The sequence below is a fragment of the Epinephelus lanceolatus genome, chromosome 8 (genome assembly GCF_041903045.1).
Source record: "Epinephelus lanceolatus isolate andai-2023 chromosome 8, ASM4190304v1, whole genome shotgun sequence".
Classification (NCBI taxonomy): domain Eukaryota; kingdom Metazoa; phylum Chordata; class Actinopteri; order Perciformes; family Serranidae; genus Epinephelus; species Epinephelus lanceolatus.
Window position 1 is genome coordinate 31,594,752 of NC_135741.1, and position 25,112 is coordinate 31,619,863.

Genomic DNA, 25,112 nt, shown 5'->3' on the forward strand with positions numbered 1-25,112 from the left:
AGGATTATGGGATTACGGCCAGTGTCGGTGGTCATGTGAGTTGCCGTGGTGGACACTGACCCCGCTTACCTTCTCTTAGTAAGGAAGCTTAGCCTGGCTGTGAAGGTGAGGTCACACACACACACACACACCTGCCCACCCATCATTCAATCTCCTGGTCAGACTCTCAACTCCTCCTCTACCTCTCTTTTCTTTATACATCTTTTCTGTCTTTTCCTTCCTCATTTCCTTCCTCTCTTCGTCTCCTGACACTTTTATCTCTCTTGTTTAATTCTCTTGTCTATTTCTGTCTCTTTATCTCCCTCCCTCTCTTTCTCTATCTCTGTCTTCCAGATGTCAGGCTTCTTTTTGCTGCATGTTATACATGCACAGCTTATCCATGCCCTCACAAATCCAGCAGGATTCCTTGTTTTTTCTATCTGGAAGAGTAACGAATAAGAGAGAAAAAAGAGGAATCAAGTATTGCAGTGTCAGGAGCAGTAACCTGGAAGATGTCCAGACTGTGAGGAGTAAATACAGGAGCAACCTGGGCCTTGGTAAGTTTGTCTCGACTTGATATGGCGGTAGACATTAGAGCATGTATCTCATTTTAGTATTCTCTTTGGTCAGTTTAATTCAATTTGTATCATGCTCAAATATTGAAATAAAGTAATAAAGTCAGTGGTTTACAAAGAAACAAATATATTCAAATTTGTAGGGATATTCAGCAAAGTAAAGAGGATAAAATGGCAAATTAAAACGCATTAATAGATTCACAATTGAAAAAGATATTGGACTATACATGGCAACACAACACCATGGATCTTTTCAAATAAATCAGATGCAGTCCTTTTGTTTTATTCACGACATCTGGTCATGGACAAGCCTCATAATCAAACTGAATTATTGTTTTGTTTCAAGTCATTATTCCGTTTGAATCACTGAATACAAATCTGAGATGTAGGCAGCCATTCAGAGGTCTGGATCCAACCTCATCAGGGAAGTCAAAATATTTTTTGTTGTTAGTTTTCTGCCTTTTGGGGGAAGTGGTACAAACTTTTATGCTGTTAAAAGTTTTATGTTGCTGTTTAATTAGTGGGAGGAAGAAAATATTCTGTCTGTCAAAAAGAAAAACAGTTTTCTGAGTAGAAGTTTTGTAGCCAAACTGAATGGAAATCTTTAAATACTAAATACTAAAACTGGTATCTGAATGAGCTGTTATGCCTTCAGAACAAAAGTTAAGTAAACAGAACATTTTCTGTAGTTTTTTTGCTCAGTACAAAATGATAACCATTGACTGTTAGCTCACAATTCAGTGCTCTAAGTTTTAGGGGCAATGCACATTAGTCAACACTGACATGTAACAACACCAATGTAAATGTGCCAGGGTGAGCTCACCAGCTGATTCGTTCCAACAGCTGTTCCATAGTTCCAACAATCTGCATGGCTATACATTAAACTATGGTTAAGAAAATAAAGCTGTCTGTCACTTTTAAAGAATTTCCCATAAATGCAAAGTTGTTTTATGTTTCTTAAACAACAGGCCTACTATACATCACGAGGTTGACTTGCTACACAAGCTTATTGTTTGTTAGGGATCAAGTTTTTCCCCCGATCCCAGTTTGAGTCATTAATGTCGAATAAAAGCTCTGCAATGCTTTCAAGAAAAAACACCTGCATACAAGCTGTTCTTTAATGTTTGGTAATGTATTTATTTAAAAATAAGCAAAAAGTTCTGAAATAAATTCTCCTTTTATTCTTTTTGGCCTCGTTGCTGTCTCTAGGGAATGTGTCTGTCCCTTTAAGAGCGTAGCCTATTCTCGATTGTTTGTTGCTTCATTGCAGCCTTTGCCCGTGTTACCTGAATGAACGGTATTTCATTCAGTGTCTATTTTCATCGTCTGTACATCTTTTGCGCAGATTAGGCTACATTAATATAAAACTTCTATGTGCTTTTCGCTCCTGGAGCTTTTGTTGCACTTTGCAGTGGAGAGTGTGGTCGTCATCGGCTCTGCATCACTGTCTGTCTCTCTTCCCCCTGCATTGAAACACTGTGTGCCATGAACACACAAGACTCTTACACTGAGCTGAAATGAAACGAGTGCTCTTCATTTTGGTAAAAACATTAATAAAAAGTCTCATACTGTGTTTTTGCTGGCGGGTATGGAGTGTTGTGTTTCGCTGCGGACGGGGCTCGGCTCCCGCTCCCATGTGTGTTTAAGAGCAGGAGAAAATGGCTGCTCTCTGTGTAGACACGCAAAGAGTAGAAACACCTATGTGACAGCTGACATTAACCAAAGGATTGGATCCTTTACATACTGTAGCTTTATATACCCAATCACGATCAGTTAAAAAATGTCTTGGTCAGCCCAAGTACTGATCTTTGAGATCGGATCGGGACGTCTCTACTCTTAGTGTTGTTGTATTTATCATTATTATATACTTGTCTGAAATGCACCAAAAAATAGCTGCTGTTAAAAAATAGCATAAAATATAATTGTTTTTTTAGTCATATATTTAATGTCACAATGTCAGATGTTCATATATGGTGTGACCAAAGTTTCAAACAATGAAGTTGACCTAGCCTGCGAGGAAAACCATCAGGCTTCAGACCGTCCTGAATACTCTCTCTTTATAATGGTTTTATTAAACATTGCTTTATATGGTCATCTGCTACATGTAGCTACATGCTAATGTCAGGGCAACATGTAATCTTGGTTGCAGATGTTAATTTTTTCCCTGATTTTAGATCAGATTCCTGTTGGAACAGATTTTGGTTTAGAAGATTTTATTTATTAAGCATATTACTCACAGTAGAAGGTGCTGCTATGTGCTGTTACAGTCGTTTCCCAGCTGCAAGTAAACTGCTACATGTAGCTACATGCTAATGTCAGGGACACACATAATCTTGGTTGAAAATGGTGTACCCCATTAAAATAATTTCCCTGGCTGCAATTGTGGTGCAGAGAGGCCAACAGCTCAGATGTGAAAGACCTGAACATTTTGACCAATCAGAGCAGAGTGACCTTTTTTGGAAGGGGAACCTAAAGAGAGAGGCGCTAAAACAGAGAGTCTCAGACAGAGAGTGAATGCAGGTATACTCAGTATGAGCAAAAATATTGAATTGATTGATTTAACCATGTAAACATGTTAGAAACCCAAAATAAAAAATGAAAATGAGATATAACAGGTCCCTTCTAAAGGAGAAAAGTTATCATAGAATAGCGAATGTCATTGTGATTTATATTTAACATAAAAATTGAGTTTGTTGAAATTATTTTTGAAGAATTAAAACTAACTGTAACTGCGCAACTTCAGTGTGCCAGTACTGGTGAACATTTTGAAACCTATGAACATATTATATCAAAGATGTACACAACTACAATAACACATCGGATTCAAGACATTTTGTTGTAGCTATGACAAATCTGATATTAGATATTAAATGAATGGGTGTACAGCATACTGTATGTCGGCTAATATGCACTTGGAGGCCTTGAGCTGATCCCAACTGGCATTGGGTGTAATTTTATCTCTGGGGGCAACAAAGATTTGCAGCAAACTTTATGGAAATCTAAATTTTGGTGTGCGGTTTGTGGTACCACGCCAAACAAAACAGCTGGTTGAGGACAAATTATGACCTGACAGTGTCGGACTGACATCTCTATCCTTGAACTCTTCAGTGTAAAAATGTATTTTCAGTGAGCGAAACTGGCAACAGCTACTGTTTGAATCCTTCAAGATGTTTTAATAACCCGCCATAGATTTTCTGAGCAAACAGAAGCTACTTTCACCAACAACTAACTAACATGAAAATACACTACGTATACTCTACAAACACTGCTTTGTCAAATCAACAACTTTGTCAGAAAATATAAATAATATAACAGAGACAATATCTTGAGGCTGTAAGAATATCTCATCTAAAGTTAAATGTACTATAACTCTTAAAGCGATGTACTGTATGTGGAGTTGCTGTAGCATGGCTGCACTGGTTCTTTTCTGGGCATTAGATTGGAGTGACGCATGTATCGTCCTAATCTTAGCTGATTTCACGTCCTGATTGGATCCTACCGCAGTTTCCTCTCGCTTCATTGAACAGCAGCACAAACAGCACAAACAGCGCAGCCAGAGAACAGGGGAAAGTAGAAAACCAGTATTTTACAAAAACACACCCCTTCCCTTAAACACTCTGTATTTTAAATACAACATGACAGTGTTCCCCTAGTTTTTACTGAGAAGTTTTGAAAAAACAAACAGACAAAAGAACAGCAAAATCTTTTGATATACAGCGTGAGAGTTTCACTAAATACACAACAGAAGAAGAAAACCTGTCTGCCTGCAGTGTGGCCAGCGTCTGGTCGTTAGTGTCAAAAATAGAAAGCAGCAGCCAGTGTGGCTGTGAGCTCACAGCTTCTGTTTGCCAAGTTTTTAAACAAGATCTCCAGGTCTAAATTTAACATAGTGAGCAGGGTCTTACCGTGTTAACAGATAACTTTCTTCTCAAAAACTGATTTTTATCTTTATATTTTTAAGTGTGATGATGGCACGATCAAATTGGGGTGCCAGCAGGATCAAATGACAGATTTCCTTGCCTTGTATTATTGGCACAGTGTGGCGGCTTTCACGGGAGAGGAGCAGACAAATGAACTGTGAGATAAAAACATTAGAAAATGAAATACCGTAACTAAAAATTTTAAATGCTGAATCCATATGCTCATTAATTTCTTCTTGGCTGAAGGACAAACCTAATAATTACATGAAAATTTAATTCGTTTAATAATTAAGTGTGTTATTATACCAATCAACTTAAAGTGATTTTTTTTTACACTTTTTTTTTGTAGTGTATGATTAAATGAACTGAGTTTTAAAATGAAACCCTTTGAAACAATGTGTAATATATAAACTGACACCCTCCATAATGTATAACCATTAAAGTTGAGGGTATTTACTTTGAGCTGCGGAGGCGGTGGGCTCAGGATCAGCCTCGGCCCAGACAGAAGAGTAAACACAGACCAGAGGCTTTGTCTGAACAGATTAGCGGCAGCTAGCACGTTTACCATTCACCGCTACCACTGATTGAGGGATTACATACAGTATGATGGGATTGCAGCCATTGGAATAAAAAACAGGAAGCAGTTTGAGACCAGATAACTGGCACATGATGATTGTAGAAACTTACAATCCTAACACTGAGCCTTAAAATCTCTCCTTAAAAACAATGGCAGATAGAAAAATATCTCATATCTCATTATTAAATCAGGTTACTTCATATTCTGCAGATTTTGAATAAATAAAACAATAGAAAATAAATTCTTCCCTCATATTTTCCTTTTTTAATGCACATAGTTTCCATGATGGATTTAGAAACGCTGGGATACAAGCAGGACACGGTGTATTCTGTGAACTCTGACCTCCTTAGTATTAGTGGCTTATAATGTTGGTGATCTGGGAGCTTATTCAACTGTTCGTCGGAAGTCTGTGCAGATAAGAACATAAGTTAAATGCTTGAACAGGACTGAGGTGGCAATCTGGTGGACTACTGAAACCTTCAATTTACAACTGTGAACATTTAAAAAGGGTTTTATTAAAAATAAAACTTTAAATGTTGATGTCGAAAAGATTATTTTCTTCTTTGAATGTGTTTAACAGTCCCGTTAAGGTTGTTAAATGCTGACATTTAATGTGACGTGTGTTTAAATACCTCAAATTGAATGTCCATGCTCACACACACAGGTGTTTTCACTTTAGTCTGATTAGACCTTTTCTCAGGACTGCGTGGGCGTGTACAAGCACTTGACAAATCCCTCACACTCTGCTGGGACACCTTTACATTTCTTATTAGTCCATGGAGTTTGACATGACATAATTCCCACTATAGCACCACCTGTCCAATCAGCCAGGCTAACAGAAAACACCTGAGAGTGTTCACAGCCTTAACGGGGGAATGGCGTGCTGATATATTCTCTTCTTTTCCATTCTTTAAAGCTTGTGTGTTTATTTGCATGTCGCATATTTAATGTCACAAGAATGCCTTGGCATTTTGAGTTGCATTTTGTCTCCACCAAACATTCGTCACATAGTGTTAAATTTCCCTTTTTAATGGCTTGTTAGAGAGCACGCAGCGATCTGCGCTCTGGAGAAAGGTTTCCACTGCTAACAAGCAATTGCCGGACCTTTTTCAACAAAATGTGACAAGTACCCGGTGAAGAAAAATAAGTTGGAGAACATGAAAATGCTACAGCCCTTTGTTAACACCAGAGTAATGGGACACAATGTGATACAGTGGTGTTCAGCATGACTGTAATCAAACCATAAACATAAACCGTATAGAAGATGAAATGTATGAAACAGGGAAAAAGCTGAATAAATGAGTGGAGAGAAATAACAAGCTGCTTCCAAACAGGGTACTAAGATCACTGTATAGTTTGATGTATATGAAACAATGTAAATTATATGCTATGGCCTTTGTAGCCACGTGGTTTCAACCCAGTCAAACACCTACAGGACATTTAGAGGCTGAGTGTGACTGGGAGTCCCCATTGGAAGTGAGACATAAGCGAGACGTGAACGATGCGTAATGCTTGATTTATGCTTGACGCATTTGTGAGGGTTGCGAGTGTCTATCAAAGTGACATCACACCATCAGATATGTCCCTTTGCTGAGTTTTTGATACCCTGCCCCCATAGTTTGGAAGATTACAAGATACAAACATTTCTTCGTCACGATTCCATGTCAGCTCATGTTTGTGCATCTGTCTAACTATGGTGCAATTATCCTATCTTTCAATCTACACTGGCTCCATCTTCCATGAATGTCTTAAGCCAGAGAGACGTGTGTCTCACGCAGTCAGTGTGGATTGATAGCTTTTAAAAAATGAATGCAGATCTGTTCCACGAGACACGCAAGTGAAGGATGTCGTAAACACTTCGAAAAATGCTCTTAGTGTGGATTGTCTGCAGGGTTGGAAATTAACATTTTTGTCTCCTGGCCACTGTGGCTGGTGGATTCTGAAGTTTACCAGCCACTCAGTAGATTACCATTGTTTTTTTGTCTGGTTGGTGAAGAAAATCTAGCAGCCACCAGCATATTTTACCTGCATTTGGAAAGTGGCTGGTGCTAATTTCCAATCCTGATTGGCTGTTACACAGCGCTCTTCGCCACCATCATCAGAGCACCAAATGAGGGAATTTCGTTAAGAGGAATAGTGTGAGTTTTGGAGAATCTAAAGCAGAGGTTTTGAAACTGTAAGGCCTCCCCAGTGAGATACAGGAGAGCTGTAGGGGGGATGCAGAGGGAAAGACATCGTGCAATGATACTGTATGAAGTGAGAGGTACAGGTGCATTACAATGTTCTGAAAACAACAGGACGTCAGTTAGTATAAAAGTCAAACTGCACATTTTTAAATTCAGTGTGACTAAGATTTCCCAAGGATATCATTATCCCTTAGTCCATTGCGACTGAAAATGCATACATTAATTTAGAAATCAGAGCAAAAATATGCACCTAACAACAGAACTTGTTCATCCATGGGAACACTGCAAATAGGAAGTGCTAATTGCAAATTTCTGCGTATTTTCAATGGTGCCAAGTTGACAAACTGTCAAATAATACAGGTTAAAACAAATTTGTAATAGACGCGACCATTTACGGCCTAGGTGAAAAACTGTGGCACCATAGGGTAGGGTAAATTTTGTGGACTGACCGATGAAACAGCCAACCAACTGACAGAGCAAGCTATAAGGCTGCTGGCTAAAAACGAGGCTCAAGATGTGTCCCACCATGTACCTCACTGAATCCATGACAACAGTTCAGTATACTTCCTGTTTACATCCCCAGTCCACAACTTTCGGATACTGTAGTCTTAAAACCCTGTTGTCTCAGTTCTGTCACGCATCTGTAGATTTGTGTCTCTGTATGTGTGAAACATGTATAGCGGGATTAGTTGCACATGCTGCACAAAGTCAGACGATTTTACAGCAAATAGTTTTTGGGAGATCTGTCTGTTAGTTAAATTTATATCTCTGCTGTTATTTTTCACACTTTGTCTTGATTATACCGCCTACGCTAAGCTGTCACTCAGCCGCACACCATTTAAAAAGAGCAACATTTAATACTGCTTCCCGTTCTCATTATCTCATATCTTATGCTGCCTTTTGAACGAGAGCAAGGTCTCTCAGTGTAACTGTGGAACAACACTGTACACGTCTCTCAGTTTGACATGTTTCACTTATCAGGCCCATTACTGACAACTACCTGTCTGTTACATGGAAGAGCTTCCTCATGTGCCTGCTGTCACATGAGCAGAACATTATTCACATAATACATCTTCTACTGCTGTATCTTTTATTTGACAGCATAGTATCAAGCCAAATCATGAGACAGGCAACAAAACTTCCCACCTGGAAACAAAAATTGTTTATCTGTCAAAAGTTTTTCCACTGAGTGATTTCTTCAGATTTAAGAAAAGGCTACAGGAGATGATGCTTTCAACCTCTTTTCTCCAAAAATGTCATGTCAAAAAGACACCTGGACGTCCAGTTTATTATTTGTCAGCACACTGCAGCCACTCTGCACTGGTTTTGTGCTCATATCACTGCATTTGTATGTTCTCCATCAGCCCCTGACTTAAAGTTGTATGATCCACAGTGGGATAAACAATCTAAAAGCTTCATGAGCACACACTGGGAGGAAGCAGCTACCGTGCTCATCTTCGAAGTATTTGTCTGTCAATTTTCCTGCCTCTGCTGATGTGTGTGTGTTAAATTATTGATGTATTAACATGTAGGCAGTATTTTATTTTAAAATTGCAGGTGGTCTAACAAATTGTTGTTTTGTTTAAACTCTAGAAATACATATTTCATAAGTTTATTGCCTGTTTTGCATGTAATATAATATGTGACTGTAGCTGTCAGGTAAATCGATAGAATTACAAATGTAGTGAATCTGAAACGATGAAGTCTTACAAAACAGGAACATTTCATTTTAAGTGGCAGGATATACTGGAGTAAAGTATTTTTGCTACTTATATCCTCAGTTTTCTCCCTTGACATGTGCAGCTGATGTATATTAGCACTTCATTCATTATCATCTTTATTAGCTGAGTGAGTCACACAGTGTCATCAGTCTCCTGGCACTGAATGTAAATTATAATGTGACTCACAGGATTAATTGTAAGGAAACAGTGTCATAATGTGACAGTGTGTTAACTAACACTGAGTTCTCTAAGCAGCTCAAGCCAGTGCCTCACAGTGACACTGAGGTGTTTCATAATGTGAGACACAAGACAAATGCTATAAAAAGAGCACCAAGGTACAAAGGTCCATAATGTATCTACAGGGAGGAATTACATGATATGAACATTTTTATCCACTCCTTTAGAACAAAAACGCCCCTCAACTAATGCATACTACTACTGACATTTTTAATTCCTCAAGAATCATAAGTGAGAGAGAAACTGGCACTGCAACACATTTTGGGATTACATGCTTAATTTTTAATGCTTCATTTTTATTCCTGTGGCCTTTCTATGTGTGAATCAGTGCAAACGAGTGCTAAATATATATATTTCGAGTGTGCACAAATATGCATGGTATGGGATGGGAATCTTGTGAGGTTTGCTGGAAGACATGTGTACCTCATTTATGGAGTTGGCTACTTATGAAAACAGGTTGACTGGAAGGAGATTCATTTGGCATGAAACAAAAAATATTTCTGGGTCTTGGATCAAGAGAAAGAATGAGTTTGGTGAGGTATTTTTAATTATAAAAAGGACAATATTCAATTGCTAAAAGAATCTATGTTTGCTTAGAACCAACAAGCTATCTACATGTGGATTAAACAAAAACATTTAGGATGATAAAATATAACTATGGGGTGAAAAATTATGCTGTTTATAATTTATTTAAGAAGCACAGTTCACAATGCGCCCAATTGAGATCTGGTATTTTACAACTTACTGTCGAAACTGGATGTTATGTCAGACTGGAAGAAGAAGAAAAGCAGATTTGTTCAGTGTAACATCTCAATGGCACACATTAGAAAATCATTTTGTTTTCTAATCTTAATTTTACTGAGAACCAGTCATCTTCAAGCATTTAAAGTTCCTGCACACCCACACAGGTGTTTTCAATCAGTCTGGCTGATCAGACTTCTTGTCAGGTGAAAGTTAGGTGGAGCTATGTTACAAATTAGGTGGAAAAAATGAAGGGTAACAACTATTTCCCGCAGATGCGAAACCAGAAAATGACACAATTTTACAACTTGACATAATGTGCTATTTCAGATCTCTCACACACTTAAACACAGGTGATAATGCACCTGGGTACATGTGCACTGTCAGTTTATGTTTCCCAACAACATCTCTGGTGGGCACTGAGGTGTTTAATCTTAGGTTTCTCCTCAACAGGCAGACTTTTGAATTTGTGATACAGAAGATAATGCACATCGTTCATGGTGACAGAATTCCCACACTTAAGGCACTTGACATTGTGAATGTGGTGCATTTCCCCGCATAGCAGTCTCTCAAGTCAAACGCCATAAAAACTCAATTTTAAAACTTTTCTATCAGCCACTCACTTTAAATTGTAGAATGATGAGGATACTGAGGAATTTATGTTGTGCATTAATTACAAACTTATAATCATTCCACATTAATTAGTAAAACCACACTTTTCATTATCTGAAAGTATACAGGAAGATATATTTATAGATCAGCTGTTTTTCTTGTGGTTTTGTTCTATAATCACATGCAGGACAGGCCAGATGATTGAAATGATTTTTCATCATTGATACTTAAAAAGTTTTAGTCTCTTACAATTTCAGTAGGTGCATGTTTTTACACTGTGTTTTATGTGAATGGAGATTTACTATTTATACTTTGAATAATAAAACCTGTTTGAGGTTAAGAAGACATTTACATGTTTTTTCAGTTGGACAATGAATTTGTATCTTGACTTAATAAACTCAGATATAGGTAATGTACCAGTGGCTCAGCATTTCATAGTTAGGATTTTTTCTTCTGTTACACTTTTCTGTTTTATCACTCCTAGTTGGGGTCACAAACTTATTCCCCATGACCTTACTATGACTCTGGTTTTGGGCAACATGGAAAACTGTCAGGTAGTCACTGGTGTCACAGCAGATTAGTGTAAGAAAAAGCGAGGTGGGGAATGTAGATGAGTTCCTTTAGGAAGTTTTCTTTCTTTGGCAATGTACTGCATGGAACTGTGTATTTGCCTTAGGTGTAAAGACAGCGTTATCCCTCTTTTGCATTTTAAAGCCTGGACCTCATCGACAGTCTATTGTATCCAACAAAACTAAGGGTATAAAATTATAACTGCACCATTTTCTTCATGATGTGTGTGACTGAGGGAACCCATGAGAAATCTATAATCTGTCACAGATTTTACTACACCCACTTAAAATGAAGGTGATGATGGATGGTAGAAAGATAAGAACAGTTTGAGGGAGGATTATAAGCCTTTAAAATAAGACACAGAAGAGACAAAATAAAGGGCAGCTCAGAAAAGAGTAGAACGAATCATGAAATTCTTTTAGATAAGAGTACAGTAAAAAAAAATGTTTGACAAAATCCTGAAGATTGTGGCGGTCTTTCAACACACAGTGTCTGACTTACTCAGGATAAATTGTATTTTTTGTGGTTTTTATGTGCTGACCACTTAATGTTAGTTTTGTTAAATGTATCGGCAACAAATGATGCAGGGCAATGATTCTGCTGACCTTCACTGCTTGCTGCTCTTTATGTGAACATGACTACATATCACACAACAGACTGAAAAAGGTTTGACCTCTCTGTGTTCTACAGGGACATGATTGGCTGCGAGGGCCTGAACGGGTGACAGCCTGAGCGGTGGCCGCTCCAATGGCGTGGACCGAGCCACGGTCGCGTCCAGACCCAAAGCCAGAGCCCAAAGTGACACCTAATAATTTCAGGACTCACACTTTTTCTTCAACATTTCATCAAGTCCAACCTCTAGTTTTCTTGCCCCTCCTTCTCCTGCTCACTGCCTTCGCTGACCTGGGTCTTGCCGGTCCACCCCAGCCAGCTCGTCCCCCTCTCCTGTCTGGACAGCCTTTTATCATCTTCTGGGGCATCCCTGACTCTTCCTGCTCTGGTCGGCCAGATCTAAGATCTTTCGGGATGGAACCAGAGGGTCGTGTGGCCGTCTTTTATGAGGACACACTGGGGAAATACCCTTATTTTATAGACAAAGACACACCAGTCAATGGGGGGCTACCACAGCACACACGGCTGGATGACCATCTCCGAAAGACACAGCAGGACTTGGAGGCAGCTTTACCTGCTCCGAGGTACCTCGGGCTGGGGGTGCTGCGCTGGGCTGAGTGGGTCCCCCAGTGGTCAAGGAACCGAGAGAAGCAAGCAATGTATCCAGGGGCATCGAGAAAACTGATGAAGACTTTCTTTCCTAACTGGACCCCGGAGGAGGTGGAGAAGTGGTCACAGGTAAGAGGGAGAAAACAAGTTTGCAGGAAATAAAAAGAAGGAAGATAAGTGAACATGAAAAGGAGAGAGGGATAAGAAAGAGGTTGAGGGATCATGGGTGGAAGTGGAGAGGAAACTTTCAAAGATGTTGGCAGATGGTGGAGAGTACAAGATGCCGATGGGGGGAAAAAAAACACTTCCAAAAGTGTTTGTTCTTTAGTCAAGAGAAAATCTTTGATGCAAAAATCTGGTGGGACTTGGTCACTAATAACACCACTATGGTACCATTTGCTTCTGGTCATTACACTAAAGTGTCCTCATAATGTTGGCAATGATATTTCATTATGATGTTAAGACGTGAATACCTTTTAAAGAGGTACCAAAAGAAGAAATGTGAAGAGGGAAAATGGAAAAGTGTGGCAGGCCCTTGAGGGCACCGCAGCAGTGAGTGAGAAACAGAAGGACTCCAACTCGGTGGAGTGGGCGGATTAAAAAGTCTGGTCCCAGCCAAGGACGGAATCAAAGTCAAGTTGTTTGTTGTAACTTTGACGCCATGTTTCTGGTGAGTACAAGGCCCACATTGTCAGGGTGAGTCGTCACATTAGTGAAACATCTGTCCTTTCTGTTTCTCCCTCACAGCTGTGGTGCCCTCATGTGCCTGCCATACTTCCCCACTTTCCCTCCGCCCATTTCTTCTGATATCAGGCAAATTCCCTCCAGTAAATTCAGTCCATTTGGAAAGGTTTCATAAACATGAAGTTTTGTTAACAGGGGAAGTGACAGTGACAATCTGCATAATACTATGCAAACAAAGCTACTGGTTGATCTGAATAAAGCTGAATTAGAAAGCCAGTTAGAAGACAGCCAAAGAAGACAAAGGCTGTTGATTTCTGCTTGGACTGAACCGTTTTGTGATGAATTAGGGGTCACCAGCCTGTTCTTATTCCAAACTTGTCAAATACCACCACTTTGTCACTTTTTCAATGTCAGACACTGACGGAGAAAGACGCTTTTAGCAACGGTTTGTTACGCCATCGAGCAGCGTCAGTTTGAAAAGCCAGTGGTAACAACATAATATAAGGAGCTGGAAAGTCCGTATAGAGTGGGCGGGTCCAACAAACCCTGGACTTTCACCCAGGAGAGCAAAAGTGTTAGGTTCCCATGTGAATGTTGAGCCAAACTATGATGGGGTTTTTTCTACACCTAACCATGTGCTTTTGTTGACTAAACTTAACAACATACGTTTGTTGTGCAAGCAAATAAATGGAAATGTATGCATGGACTGTATGCATCTAACCAGCAGAAACTGTAAATTTCTTGTGAAAACTGAAGTGTATTTTGAGAGGGCACAATGCACGTAACAAGCATAAATTGACATGCCATCCCAGAACATCAACAACAGACCCAGGAGGGTAGCTAGCGCTTCATATTTAGACATGAAAGTCCACTGACAAAGCAGCGATATTTTGAGTTTTAAAGCCAATTTAATATATCATCCCAACAGTGGAATTACAACTTCCTGGTCTGTCCTGTGATGTCATAGGGCCCAAAAAGACTTTTTCCCATGGACTTACATTGTGAAAGAGACATCTGCAAATCAAAACATAATTTTTTTTAGGTACATCAGCTTCCCAGTGCGACCACTTAAATGGCCCTTATTCGAATTATTTTGCCCTAGAAGTTGTAAAAAGTCATTGATATCCTCTTTGAGCCCATGGATGCAGACGATCTTGGTAATTTTATACCTGGAGGTCAATCCAGTACTGCCATAAAGCTGTCCTGCTCACTGATTTCCAACATTGTCCAGAGCTATTAAAATGATATATACCTCACAGCAGAAACTGTGAGGCAAAATCCTCAACAAACACACGATAAATTTGATGATCTGGTCATTTCCTATTCACAAAAATCTTGGAAAAGTTTTTAGATCCCAAAAGAGAAAATATCTGGAGGGGACTAAAATAGAATCTGTTATCTTTTATCACAGGTGGACTTCGAGGCAGCAGCACAGTCAGTAATGATGGAGACTCTACGGGAGGTCAAAAGGTTAAGGCCCAAAGCATTATGGGGCGTCTCCCCTTTTCCCAGCTGCTACAATGGCAGTCCTGCCCAAACCATGTTAGCCAATTACACCGGCCAGTGCCCTGCTACGGAGCTGGCCCTTAACGACGAGCTTCTGTGGCTATGGAAACGATGCACCGCCCTCTACCCTCTTCTCACCCTGGAGAAGCGGCAGGTGGGTAACACTGTTGTGGTGTTCATTTGTGTATCTATTCTAATTTTTGTTTTGGGTTAAGACAGTCTATATTGCTGGAAAATTATATCTCAAAGAGAAAAAATTATTTTTAAAGCCTACGTCCGCTTACAAGCTTAAACTTGGCTGGATACAAACAGGAACAAAAAAGTGTGGAGGAGAGTTAGAGATCAAGTCACAAAAAGTTGTGAAACCTACTGTCTAACTGAAGCTTGTTCCCTGAGCAGTTAACAACATCTACTCATCTGCAAACAACTCCCGGTGTGACAACACACACCGAGTGAAATGAAAAAATGCCATGTCTGGTTCATCAGGGAGGGTTCATAAAAAGTTACAAAACTTCTTCTTGTCAAAACCAGAGTACACAAACCTCTCTGTGAGCTCAGAGATGCACATCACAGTAAACCAAACTGAGTATTATTACAATGCCAATAACAAATAGTGTGCACAACCTGTCTTCTGTTTTACAGAGTGGGACCCCTGGAGCCAGGCTTTATTTGTCCAGTCAAATCAGAGAAGCACTGCGAGTATCATCTCTGACTGGGACTGCATTTGATCTTCCTGTATTCCCACTGGTCAAGAGTTTCTACGCCTCAACTAACACTTTCCTGTCACAGGTGAGATATCAGTGATATAGCAGAACAAAGGAAACAGAGGCAGGTTCATGTTGTATCATAGCTCTCATTATTCCTGTTTGTTTGGAAAAGAGAATAATGAGAAAGACGAAAAGTCTTTTTGGTTCACACTTTTATCACCAGGTGTTGGATTTAGGGTGAAATAAACAGAGGCCTGATATGACAAATGTAATGGTGTTTACACTGTATCAAACGAGTACAAAGAGACCAGCTGGAAAAGAGCATGCTGTGCTGTGACTTTTATAGCTGCTTTGTATAATTTATTTTTTGCAGGCAGACCTGGTCAGCACCATAGGAGAGAGTGCTGCCATGGGAACAGCCGGAGTTGTCATCTGGGAGAGAAGTGAGACTAAGACGGAGGTACACGACTATACATTCACATACAGTGCACACACCTACGAATAATATCTGCATGTTTATATAAGTGATCATTAAATTGTTTGTTTTCTTATATTTCAGTTTATTAACACATAGTTTAACCACTTTACTTTTTATTATCTCTCTGATGAAATGTCGACAGATTGCTTTGTGTTGGCAAACGTCTTCTTCTTCAACATAAAAAGTGCTTCATGACATGTCTCATGAAAAGTTTATTTACTGAGTCTCTGTCTATTTCCCAGAGAGAGTGTCAGGACTTGGCAGAGTTCGTCCGTAAGGTCCTGGGACCCTACTCCATGAACGTAACCACGGCGACTCGACTCTGCTCAGCCTCTCTGTGCCAGGGAAAGGGTCGATGCGTCCGTCAAAACCCAGACAGCTCTGCCTATCTTCACCTCCCAGCCCCATCCGAAGTGGTGGAGAAGGTGACGGAAAAGGTGAGCGAATGTAATTTCAAATGGATTTCAAGATTCATTTGTGCTGGATTTATAAATCCTTGTTTATGTACTGTTTCACAGACATCATTAATCCTGTGCACAAGTATAAGCCTGATGCCCCCTCCTACAGTAAGCCATAAATAGATGTTGACAGACTGTTGCTGAGACATCAACGATATCCTAAGAGTTTTATGACAGAAGAAACTTTTTAAGTTTCTAGTCAATTAGCTACACAAAGCTACGTGAAGTTACTACACAACTGCTCAGTAATAAATCCCAAATTCTTTAAGAATATAGTGCTCAGTTTACGTTGAAATTGTTCAAGAGTGGTGTCGATTTTTTTGAAGCTGCAGTTTGTGGTGCTTTTAATATTTACTCTCATCTCGTTGGTAGAAATTTGGTGGACGTAATAAACAACTAAGTGTGTATCACTGTGTTGTAGCATTAACATTACTACATTATTTGAGGAGCCAACTGTGCGGCAACCACTGTGAAATCACGCTTGTAGAAAGGTTAACAAACACACATGATGGTGAGATATAAGATGCTAATGCAATGTGCTGAAAAGAAGAAATCTCCATAAGAAAAGCTCTGTTCGCCTCTTCGACTTTTCCCCTTTTCTGCAACTGAAGAGTTGATTTACAAAAGCCTGTGCTCGCATGGTGAAAGACGTGTGTAAAAAGAGACACCAGTTCTCAACTTATGTTCTTTCTGTGTGGAGAGTTGGAAACAGAACAACCCGTTTTGAGTCACGACTGATAAAGTTAACCAAGACAACAGCAGGGAGTCCAGTTGCCTGAGGATCTTCTGTGTTCAGACAGTGAAAGAACAGAGAGGGAAACAGTAGCGCAGACACATTAGAAAAAGATCCGCTGGAACATTGTGTTCTCTGCAAACATTCATCACTTTTTTGAAATCTGTGCCTGGGTAATATTCAGTTGTCATAAAAGATACAACACGATAAAGAATGAATACTGCTGAAAGTACAGAACACTATGAGAAGTTTATTTCCTTTTGATTTGAAGCACGCTGTTTAATCTTCAGCTTTCAGACTGATATTCCCAACGAAAATTACAGCAGTTACATTTGCTATTGTTAACATTATTTTCTATCTGACGTCTCAGGCCGAGGCAGCAAAAGCCACAGATCAGCCAGACACAAGCACTAAACCAGCTGAACCAGACCCAGCTGAGATGTGGAAGAAGGACTTCCAGTGCCAGTGGTACAAGACCGCAGATGGGGATGTCTCAGACCAGCAGTCCCCCAAAGACGGAGTCTCTGTTGGGGTTACCGTAAAAGAAAATACTGGAGATGTAATGGAGACTACAATTGCATCTACCATAGCTTCTACAACAACAACAACAGGTGCCTCTGTGACTGAGCTAAGTGAGAGCAGTTCACCTAGTACTGGAAGTCGGACGCCTTTACTGGAAGTGACTGCAGACAGTGGGACAAATCCACTGAGTGCCCCAGACCTGACTGTTCTGTTGTTGCTGCTGGCTGGATGTCTATGCCTCGAACCTTAAAATGTGAACAAACCAGCCTTCACCTGGAAGGTCTGGGCTGTAACTGCAATATGAGCCCTTCTCAAGTGCCCTTGAGCAAGACACTGAATCCCTGCTAGCAGCAGGTGTGCTGCTTTGTAGAGTATCATTTAAAAACAGAAAACAGTGTTCAGAGCTGGAACTCCAAGCCTATCACTGAATGTGCCAAGAGACAGTAGTGGTACGAACACTTGTCCCATTTTTTTAATTTCCACCAGCTGTGTTTAAACCTTTAAAGAGAAAGGAGATGTGACACACTAGATAGACTTACTGTCATGTCGAATAAACCAGACAGTCACGATACGGTGAACACAGAAACATGAAAGCAGTCTGTAAAACCTGCACTCAGGTTTTATTCTATTTGCACATTTTGTTTATACATTTACCTGTCAGTCCTTTGTTATATGAAAATTAATTCATACTTTTAAGGCCTAATGTACCCATTAAATTCCAGATATGTTGGGCTAAAGGGTCGGTTCACCCAAAAAAGAAAACAAAACAAACATAAAACTATTTTTTCAGTAGTAAGTAGAGCCAATGAAAACTGTTGACAGTGAGGTTTATAGATTATCCAAAGTAATGGGAAAATCTTTTTTTGTTAAGATATGTTGTAATTTTTCAAGTCTGTGAGAAAAAAAATCCATTCACCTTCATTGTATTGGGGTGGCAGCAGAAATGTTGAAGGTAAATATATTTAAACCAAAAACTGGGAAAATACCAGAGAGATAAGGAAGACCTTAAGTTTATACGTAATTTGTGTGAACCAGCCCTTTAATCTGCTGAAAAGGGATAGTTCTGATATTTTTTCCAAGTGGGATTTTATGACACACTTATCCACAGTCAGTGTATTACCCACACTTGATGGCAGTCAGCACAGTTTGGAGAAGCAGGAAGGAGTACCGCCACGGAAGCTAATCAGTGTACTGCTGTGGATGAGTTCAGCAGCTAATCGCACTTTAGCCACCTAAAACCATTAATATCAGTTTCGGTGAGCACTATATTTTGTATATTTTTACAGATTCACAGCCCTTACCAACAGGGAACTGAAGCTGTTGTATTCATCTTTGCTGTCTTCAACACTACCAGACTCCTTTGACAAAAAAATTACCTTGAAGAACACAGTCGTTGCTGGTCTACCGCTGCCTCAATCAGTTATTTAGTGTAACTGTGTGACCCTTGGTGTTTTAAAGAGTTAGTACAGATTCACCAAAGTCACACAATAACACAAACTCACTGATCGGTAGGTCGACCAGCAACTCCTCTGTTCTGCGAGGTAAAATTACTGTTTTTGTGGCTTTGAAGGAAGCACATATAAGAGCTTCAGTTCCCCGTCAGAAAGGGCTGTCTGAGGGCAAGGTAAAGTTGTTAAAATGTTCTAAATATAATATACACTTAAACTGATGTTGATATTTGTTGAAGTGGTTAGAATGTTTTGCTGCTGCTTCTGTCCACAACAGTAAATTGCTTATCTAACCTTGCAGTACACTGTCTGCTTCTCCAAACCTGGGGCATGCCAACCACCAGGAAAAGAATACACTGACTCTAGATAAGTACCTCATACAACCACATTTAAAATGAATTAGATCGATCCATTTCAAGAGCTTTTAGTTTTTACTGATTAGTTTTTCATATTTAAATGCAATTTTAGACAAACGGAAAATATGTCAACTTTGGCCTTCAAATGTTGCATATTGTCCAAAACATCCAGGCTTTACACTGTGGCTCATAACACAAATATTGTCTTCTAAAGGCCTATCGGCTGAACTGCATCCTCTGCCTGAGTTCTGTCAAAACCATGCAATATTCAACATGGTCCTTTTTGAAATGTCACAGTAGGAAAAGGCGCAAATAATAAAATGAATGATGGCTGAATTCCATTTAGCTGCTTCAGTTCCTGGGTCCTGGTGTTGTGAATGCTGGCTCATTGTCACACTGTCACGGCTTATTGGGACACTTGAATAAAACGGAGCCATTGTTAATGTTATTAGTAACACCTGTGCTCTTCCTGCTGTGACAAGTCAAAATATCTGCTGTGAAAAATAACAACTGGTCTCACCAGCATTCAATTAAACCTCATTCAACTATTATTGTGGTTACAATGCCTGTCATTAATGCAGTATCTGTTAATTCAAAGGACATACCTTCACATAAGAAAACAGCTCTTCAGTCCATAATAGGACACCTGAATATATATGCATATATTTTTGTAGATTGGTGTGGTTTATGTCTTCTCCTTCCCCACGCTTCAGTGCTCCTTGAGGCAGTATAATGTGAAAAAAAGACTGAAAGGTTTGTTTGCAGCTCATGTAAATTTATTTGTTATTTTTCATTAAAATATACACTCAAGACGAAGGGTATCTAAATCATTTTAGTTACAGAAAGAGATCATATCTACACAGGTGCATCTGATTGTACAACAGAAAATCAATAATCATACAATTATGTTATGAAGAATGACATTTGCTCCCATATCTCCCATCTCAAGGGTCCTTTCTCACCTCGAAAATCTACTAAGACTCCCAAATGTCCACTCTCTGGACATTTATCTTCATCTGCAAAAGAGCATTTACATCTTTACAACCACGGACATGTCAATTTCAGTATAATCATGGTAACCAGGATCAATATATTCTTTAGAGTAAGCTTGTAAAGATGCTCCCCTTCCCCTTTGATATTTTCCCCAACAATTTTCACAAACTTTTGCCAACGAGGTTGAGGAAAGAGACGAGGAGACAAAGAGTAGAATTTACACAGAATGCGATCAGAGCTTTTTGTGAAGCCAATAACATGATCTTTTCCCACAGAGGGTGAAAACACATTAACAGGTGCATGTAGACAGTTCAGACAACAATGCAGAGCCTAGATTAAAATGTGTACCTAATTTTCTCACAGTATTGCTATTTTGTAGATGAATTATCCCCAAATACATCAGTAATAGGTGCATGTACGAGTAATAGTATGAAAATCTAGTACGCGTACAATGATCTACTACAAGGCTACTCACCAGTGCAATGACAAACATACCACAGTCTCCTCATTAGATCAAGTATAATGCTCCATGTGAGCACATGGCATTAGGATGGTAAAGCAACAGCCAAGAGACGCTGCGGTCTCCAGTGGCTTTTATCATCGAGTAAATTAATAAATACTCACTTCCATTAAATGTGATACGAGTCCATGTTAGTTCACATGCGAAGGCTGTGTCCCGACTCCAGCGATGTTATCCAGATTTAATCCTCCTTTGTTGAAACAAAGCGTCCAATCTTTTCAGTGTTGAGGAAAACAAAAGCAAAGACATGCTGCACACAAATGTAACTGTTGTTTCTTTTTGACTGTTCAGTACAATCGGAAGCAAACCAGAACTGATTTTAATTTCATTTACAAGATTTTTCCCCTCAACACTCACATAAGAATGTAATCAATGCAAAATAAATACAGAGTTTTGTTTCAAATGAAGGTTTCCACCATTTGACAAGAGTAAAATTCACAGTTATATCCAAATCTAAAACTAATTCATATACAATTGAAAACTGCCCTCTATTTAATGGATTCAAATGTGTTTTGAAACTGACCTTTTCTAATACATATACTGTATAATTTCTTTAAAGTGCCAGAATCAAAACTAAAACAACACGATTCAGTTAGTGACACTGAACCATTTCTTTGCTACTTTCATGCCTGAAAATTGAAGGACTTTCAATAACTTTAAATTTCATGAAAAATCTTTAAGTTGGCTAAATTCATTAGCATTGGTTTTCAAATATTTCAAGCCACTGTTTGGGCTACATGAGATATTTTTACATGTTCCCAATCATCCTAGATTGCATTAACACAGAGATGGAAAGGTTTTAGACCTAATGACACATGGCTGGTAGCTTTAAAAGCACAGTGTGTAGTTCTGGAGAAAGATAGTTGATTGTTAAGTCTCCTTACCAGGTTGTCAAAAAGCAACACTTTTGGTTGGTGGTTTGTTCCAACCATCAAATCAAGATTGCCGGTATTTGAAGACCGTGTAGTAAGACTCGACAGCCAAGAATCTTTCTCAATAATTATTAACTGAACCTTGAAATTAGAGAAGCAGAAAATTGGTTTAAAGGTTGCCAGTCTGAGTGAATCTGAGTAGAAGAAGTAAAACTCTTTCATTATCTTCAACAACTACCTTTGAGCAACATTTGAGCTTAAAATCCAGATGCTCCAATGGAGCTGTTCAGTGGCCACCAGTGGAAAAAACCTTGCTGCACTAGTCAGTTCCCAGTGACACAGAGTAGCAGTGTAGTTGAAAAACCAAGCATGCTGAGAGAACTGAATAAATAAACATTTAAAATAAAGACAAACAGACATACAGACATGATGCTTCCCTCCCCTCGTTTCGCCTGCAGTGAAAGATTTTGATCTTTTTTGCATAAGATTAAAAAATAGACTTTCTGTTCCTGTGCAAGAGTCACTGTCGTCTGAGCAGTTCATACTGGCCTCTCCATGAGCAGGGAGAGAGACAGAGAGTGAAACATCGCCCCCATGTGAGCAGGAAAGGTTAGTGCAATCTGAACAAAGCGGGCTGGACGGAAATGACACGCAGTTTTTCCTCAGACTGGGAAAAGGCGCCATCTACCCACACATCTTCAAGGATCCTTTTGTACTGTGTATGTCTGTGTGTACACATGTTTGTGTATTCAGGGCACTTAGCCAAGTGTCTCCAAGATGGGTTACTTTGTGAGATTTTGTTTCACGACAACTTCATTAGAGGAAGTGAGAGTGCTTCCAAAAAAAAAAAAAAAAAAAAGAGAGAGCAAGAAACAAAGCTCAGCCCCAAGAGCAAGTCAAGCCCAATTCAGTTGAAATCTCACAACACAAACATGGTCATCTTCAAATGATGAACAAGCGGAGGGACTATGAGCGGCAATCATCCAGCATGCCTAGTAGCAATGGTTCCAGGAATCCAGAGGTGCACTTAATCTTCGCTGCAGTGTGTGTGTGCTACCTGCAGAAAGATGGGTTTACTTGCAGACAGCCTCGTTCAGGATGTGCTTGATGTTGGGTCTCTGCAGCCGGGGTATGTATTCCTACCAGACAGGTGGGGTTACTTGCAGATCGCCTCCAGAGCGTCCAGGGTGCGTTTGATGTCACGGATCTGTGCAGCCAGGGTGTGTATGGGCTGCATGGAACGGTCCAACTCCTCACAGCGAGCCATCAGTGTGTACATGCCCTACGGGTGCAAAAATCAAAAGCAGGCAGTAAAAAGCTGATGCTTTGATATACAGCTCATCCAAATCAGATGTGGATAAATAATGGGAACATGATGAGAATAAAACCCAAAATGATAGGGTTGGTTATTCTTCTACAAAGCTGGACCCTCACCTTGCTCTATAGGTTTTGCAATACTCTACATTCTCTTAGAAATACTACCAACAACCCCAGAGAGCAGCTTTTTTTTGTCAAAGGAGCACACACACGCATGCATATAAATTGTTACCTTTATACTCATGTCCACAGATTCTCCCAGGCTGTCAACAGAGTCTCTGTAAGTCTGGATGTAGCCCACACTCAGAGCGGTCATCTGGATGAACAGACATATAGACAAATGTCAATTACCCAAACAGATATACAGTATGTGAGAGTGAGAGACATGACATGACAGCATAAAAGAAAACTAGAATTACCACCTTGCCGTTGTATGGCTTCATGCACGAGTCAAGTTTCTCTTATAGTTTACATCCATGTCTGTGAAAACATGGATGCTTCACACACATCTTTAACCCGACAGCACAGAAGATCTGTACAATCAGCACAATTTCAAGGTGGACACCCAACATTAGAGTCACCAATTCAGTATCTGACCAGAGTTTTAATGCTGAGTCATAGCCAGAAGACTGTTTCTACAGAACATTATGATGTCACAATGAAGTTGAACTTTGACCTTTTGGATATCAAATGCCATCACATCATCATTACAGCCTATCAGACATTTTCTTTGTCATATATAAGCAATATCCCAAGGAGTTCCTGAGATACTGTGTTCACAATAATGAGATGGATGCAAGGTCCTTGACCTTTGACATTCGACCACCAATTTCCTATCAGTTCATCATTGAGTCCAAGTGGACGTTTGTGCCAAGTGTTAATTGCATTCATGAGAATGGGATGGACGGGATAGATTGACAGATGGACATACAGATGGATGGATGGATGGATGGATGGACAGAAAAAACGTAATGCCTCCGGCCATGACTATCGCCAGCACAGAGGCATAATGATGAGGCTTAAAGGGATAGTGCACCCAAAAATGAAAATTCAGCCATTATCTACTCACCCATATGCCGACAGAGGCCCTGGTGAAGTTTTAGAGTGCTCACATCCCTTGCGGAGATCGGCGGGTGGAGCGGCTAGCACACTTAATGGTAGACAGCGCCCCAGACTAACGTCCAAGAACACAAAATTGAATCTACAAAGTATCTCCATACTGGTCATCCGTAGTGATCCAAGTGTGCTGCAGCCGCGACATAAAAAGTTGTTTGGAAAAACGTCATATGAACTCTGTTTTTAGCCTCACTGTAGCCTGTAGCTCTGACTGCTTCTCCATGCTCTGCGCTCACGTGTGCGTGCCTGCGCCAGACCAGCGAAAGCATGAGCTTTGCTCACCCGTGTTTACATCACGTGACACATGCACCGCAGGGGGAGACAACGGTAACCACAGAGCTAAAAGATAATTTACACTATGGTCTTTTAGCAAAGGACAGCCCAACATGTCTGAAGACTTTGAAATTGAGGAGGTTACAGCATTTCTTTGTTGAGCCGTATTTGTTTGAGCCCGAGTATACGCACGGAACTCAGGCTACTGGACAAAGCAGCCGCCGCAGCTCATGAGCCTAACCCTCAGCCAGCCGCAGAATACCGGAGTCCAGCACTGGAAACCTGGTGGTGTAGTTGTTTCAAATGCAAAGCAATGCCAATGAATGAGGAAAGTCTTTGCTGCTCAGACTGGGAATTGGTGATGCCTGCACTTGAGAATCTGGACATCAGTACTGACGAGACTGCCGCTCTTCAGAGACCGTTCATCACCGATCACCCTGAGCGCGCACACGTGAGCGCGGAGCACAGAGAAGCAGTCAGAGCTACAGGCTACAGTGAGGCTAAAAACAGAGTTCATATGATGTTTTTCCAAACAACTTTTTATGTCGGGGCTGCAGCACACTTGGATCACCACGGATGACCAAGATACTAAGATTAATTATTAAGATACTTTGTGGATTCAATTTTGTGTTCTTGGACGTTAGTCTAGGGCACCGTCTACCATTAGGTGTGCTAGCCGCTCCCCCCGCCGATCTCTGCAAGGGATGTGAGGACTCAAAAACTTCACCAGGGCCTCCATCGGCATATGGGTGAGTAGATAATGGCTGAATTTTCATTTTTGGGTGCACTA

At 40.1% G+C, this 25,112-nt stretch overlaps 2 protein-coding genes across 3 annotated transcripts in view; one reads left to right on the forward strand and one right to left on the reverse strand.

Annotated features, from left to right (window-relative positions):
- On the forward strand, positions 1–20,041 carry LOC117258506 (hyaluronidase-2). The gene is made up of 8 exons (XM_033629486.2): positions 1–105; positions 334–536; positions 11,809–12,468; positions 14,435–14,683; positions 15,172–15,318; positions 15,610–15,696; positions 15,957–16,151; positions 17,276–20,041. The coding sequence occupies exons 3-8, from the start codon at positions 11,866–11,868 to the stop codon at positions 17,675–17,677; spliced, it is 1,683 nt and encodes a 560-aa protein (XP_033485377.1). The 5' UTR covers positions 1–105; positions 334–536; positions 11,809–11,865; the 3' UTR covers positions 17,678–20,041.
- borcs6 (BLOC-1 related complex subunit 6) overlaps positions 19,986–25,112 on the reverse strand; it is a 12,700-nt gene continuing 7,573 nt past the window's right edge. For both annotated transcript variants that reach the window (XM_033629487.2, XM_033629488.2), the window contains exons 6-7: positions 23,166–23,249; positions 19,986–22,898 (exon numbers count right to left, since the gene is read on the reverse strand). In XM_033629487.2, the coding sequence (XP_033485378.1) occupies positions 22,773–22,898; positions 23,166–23,249 (210 nt within the window). In that variant the 3' untranslated portion in view covers positions 19,986–22,772. The remainder of the gene's footprint in view (positions 22,899–23,165; positions 23,250–25,112) is intronic.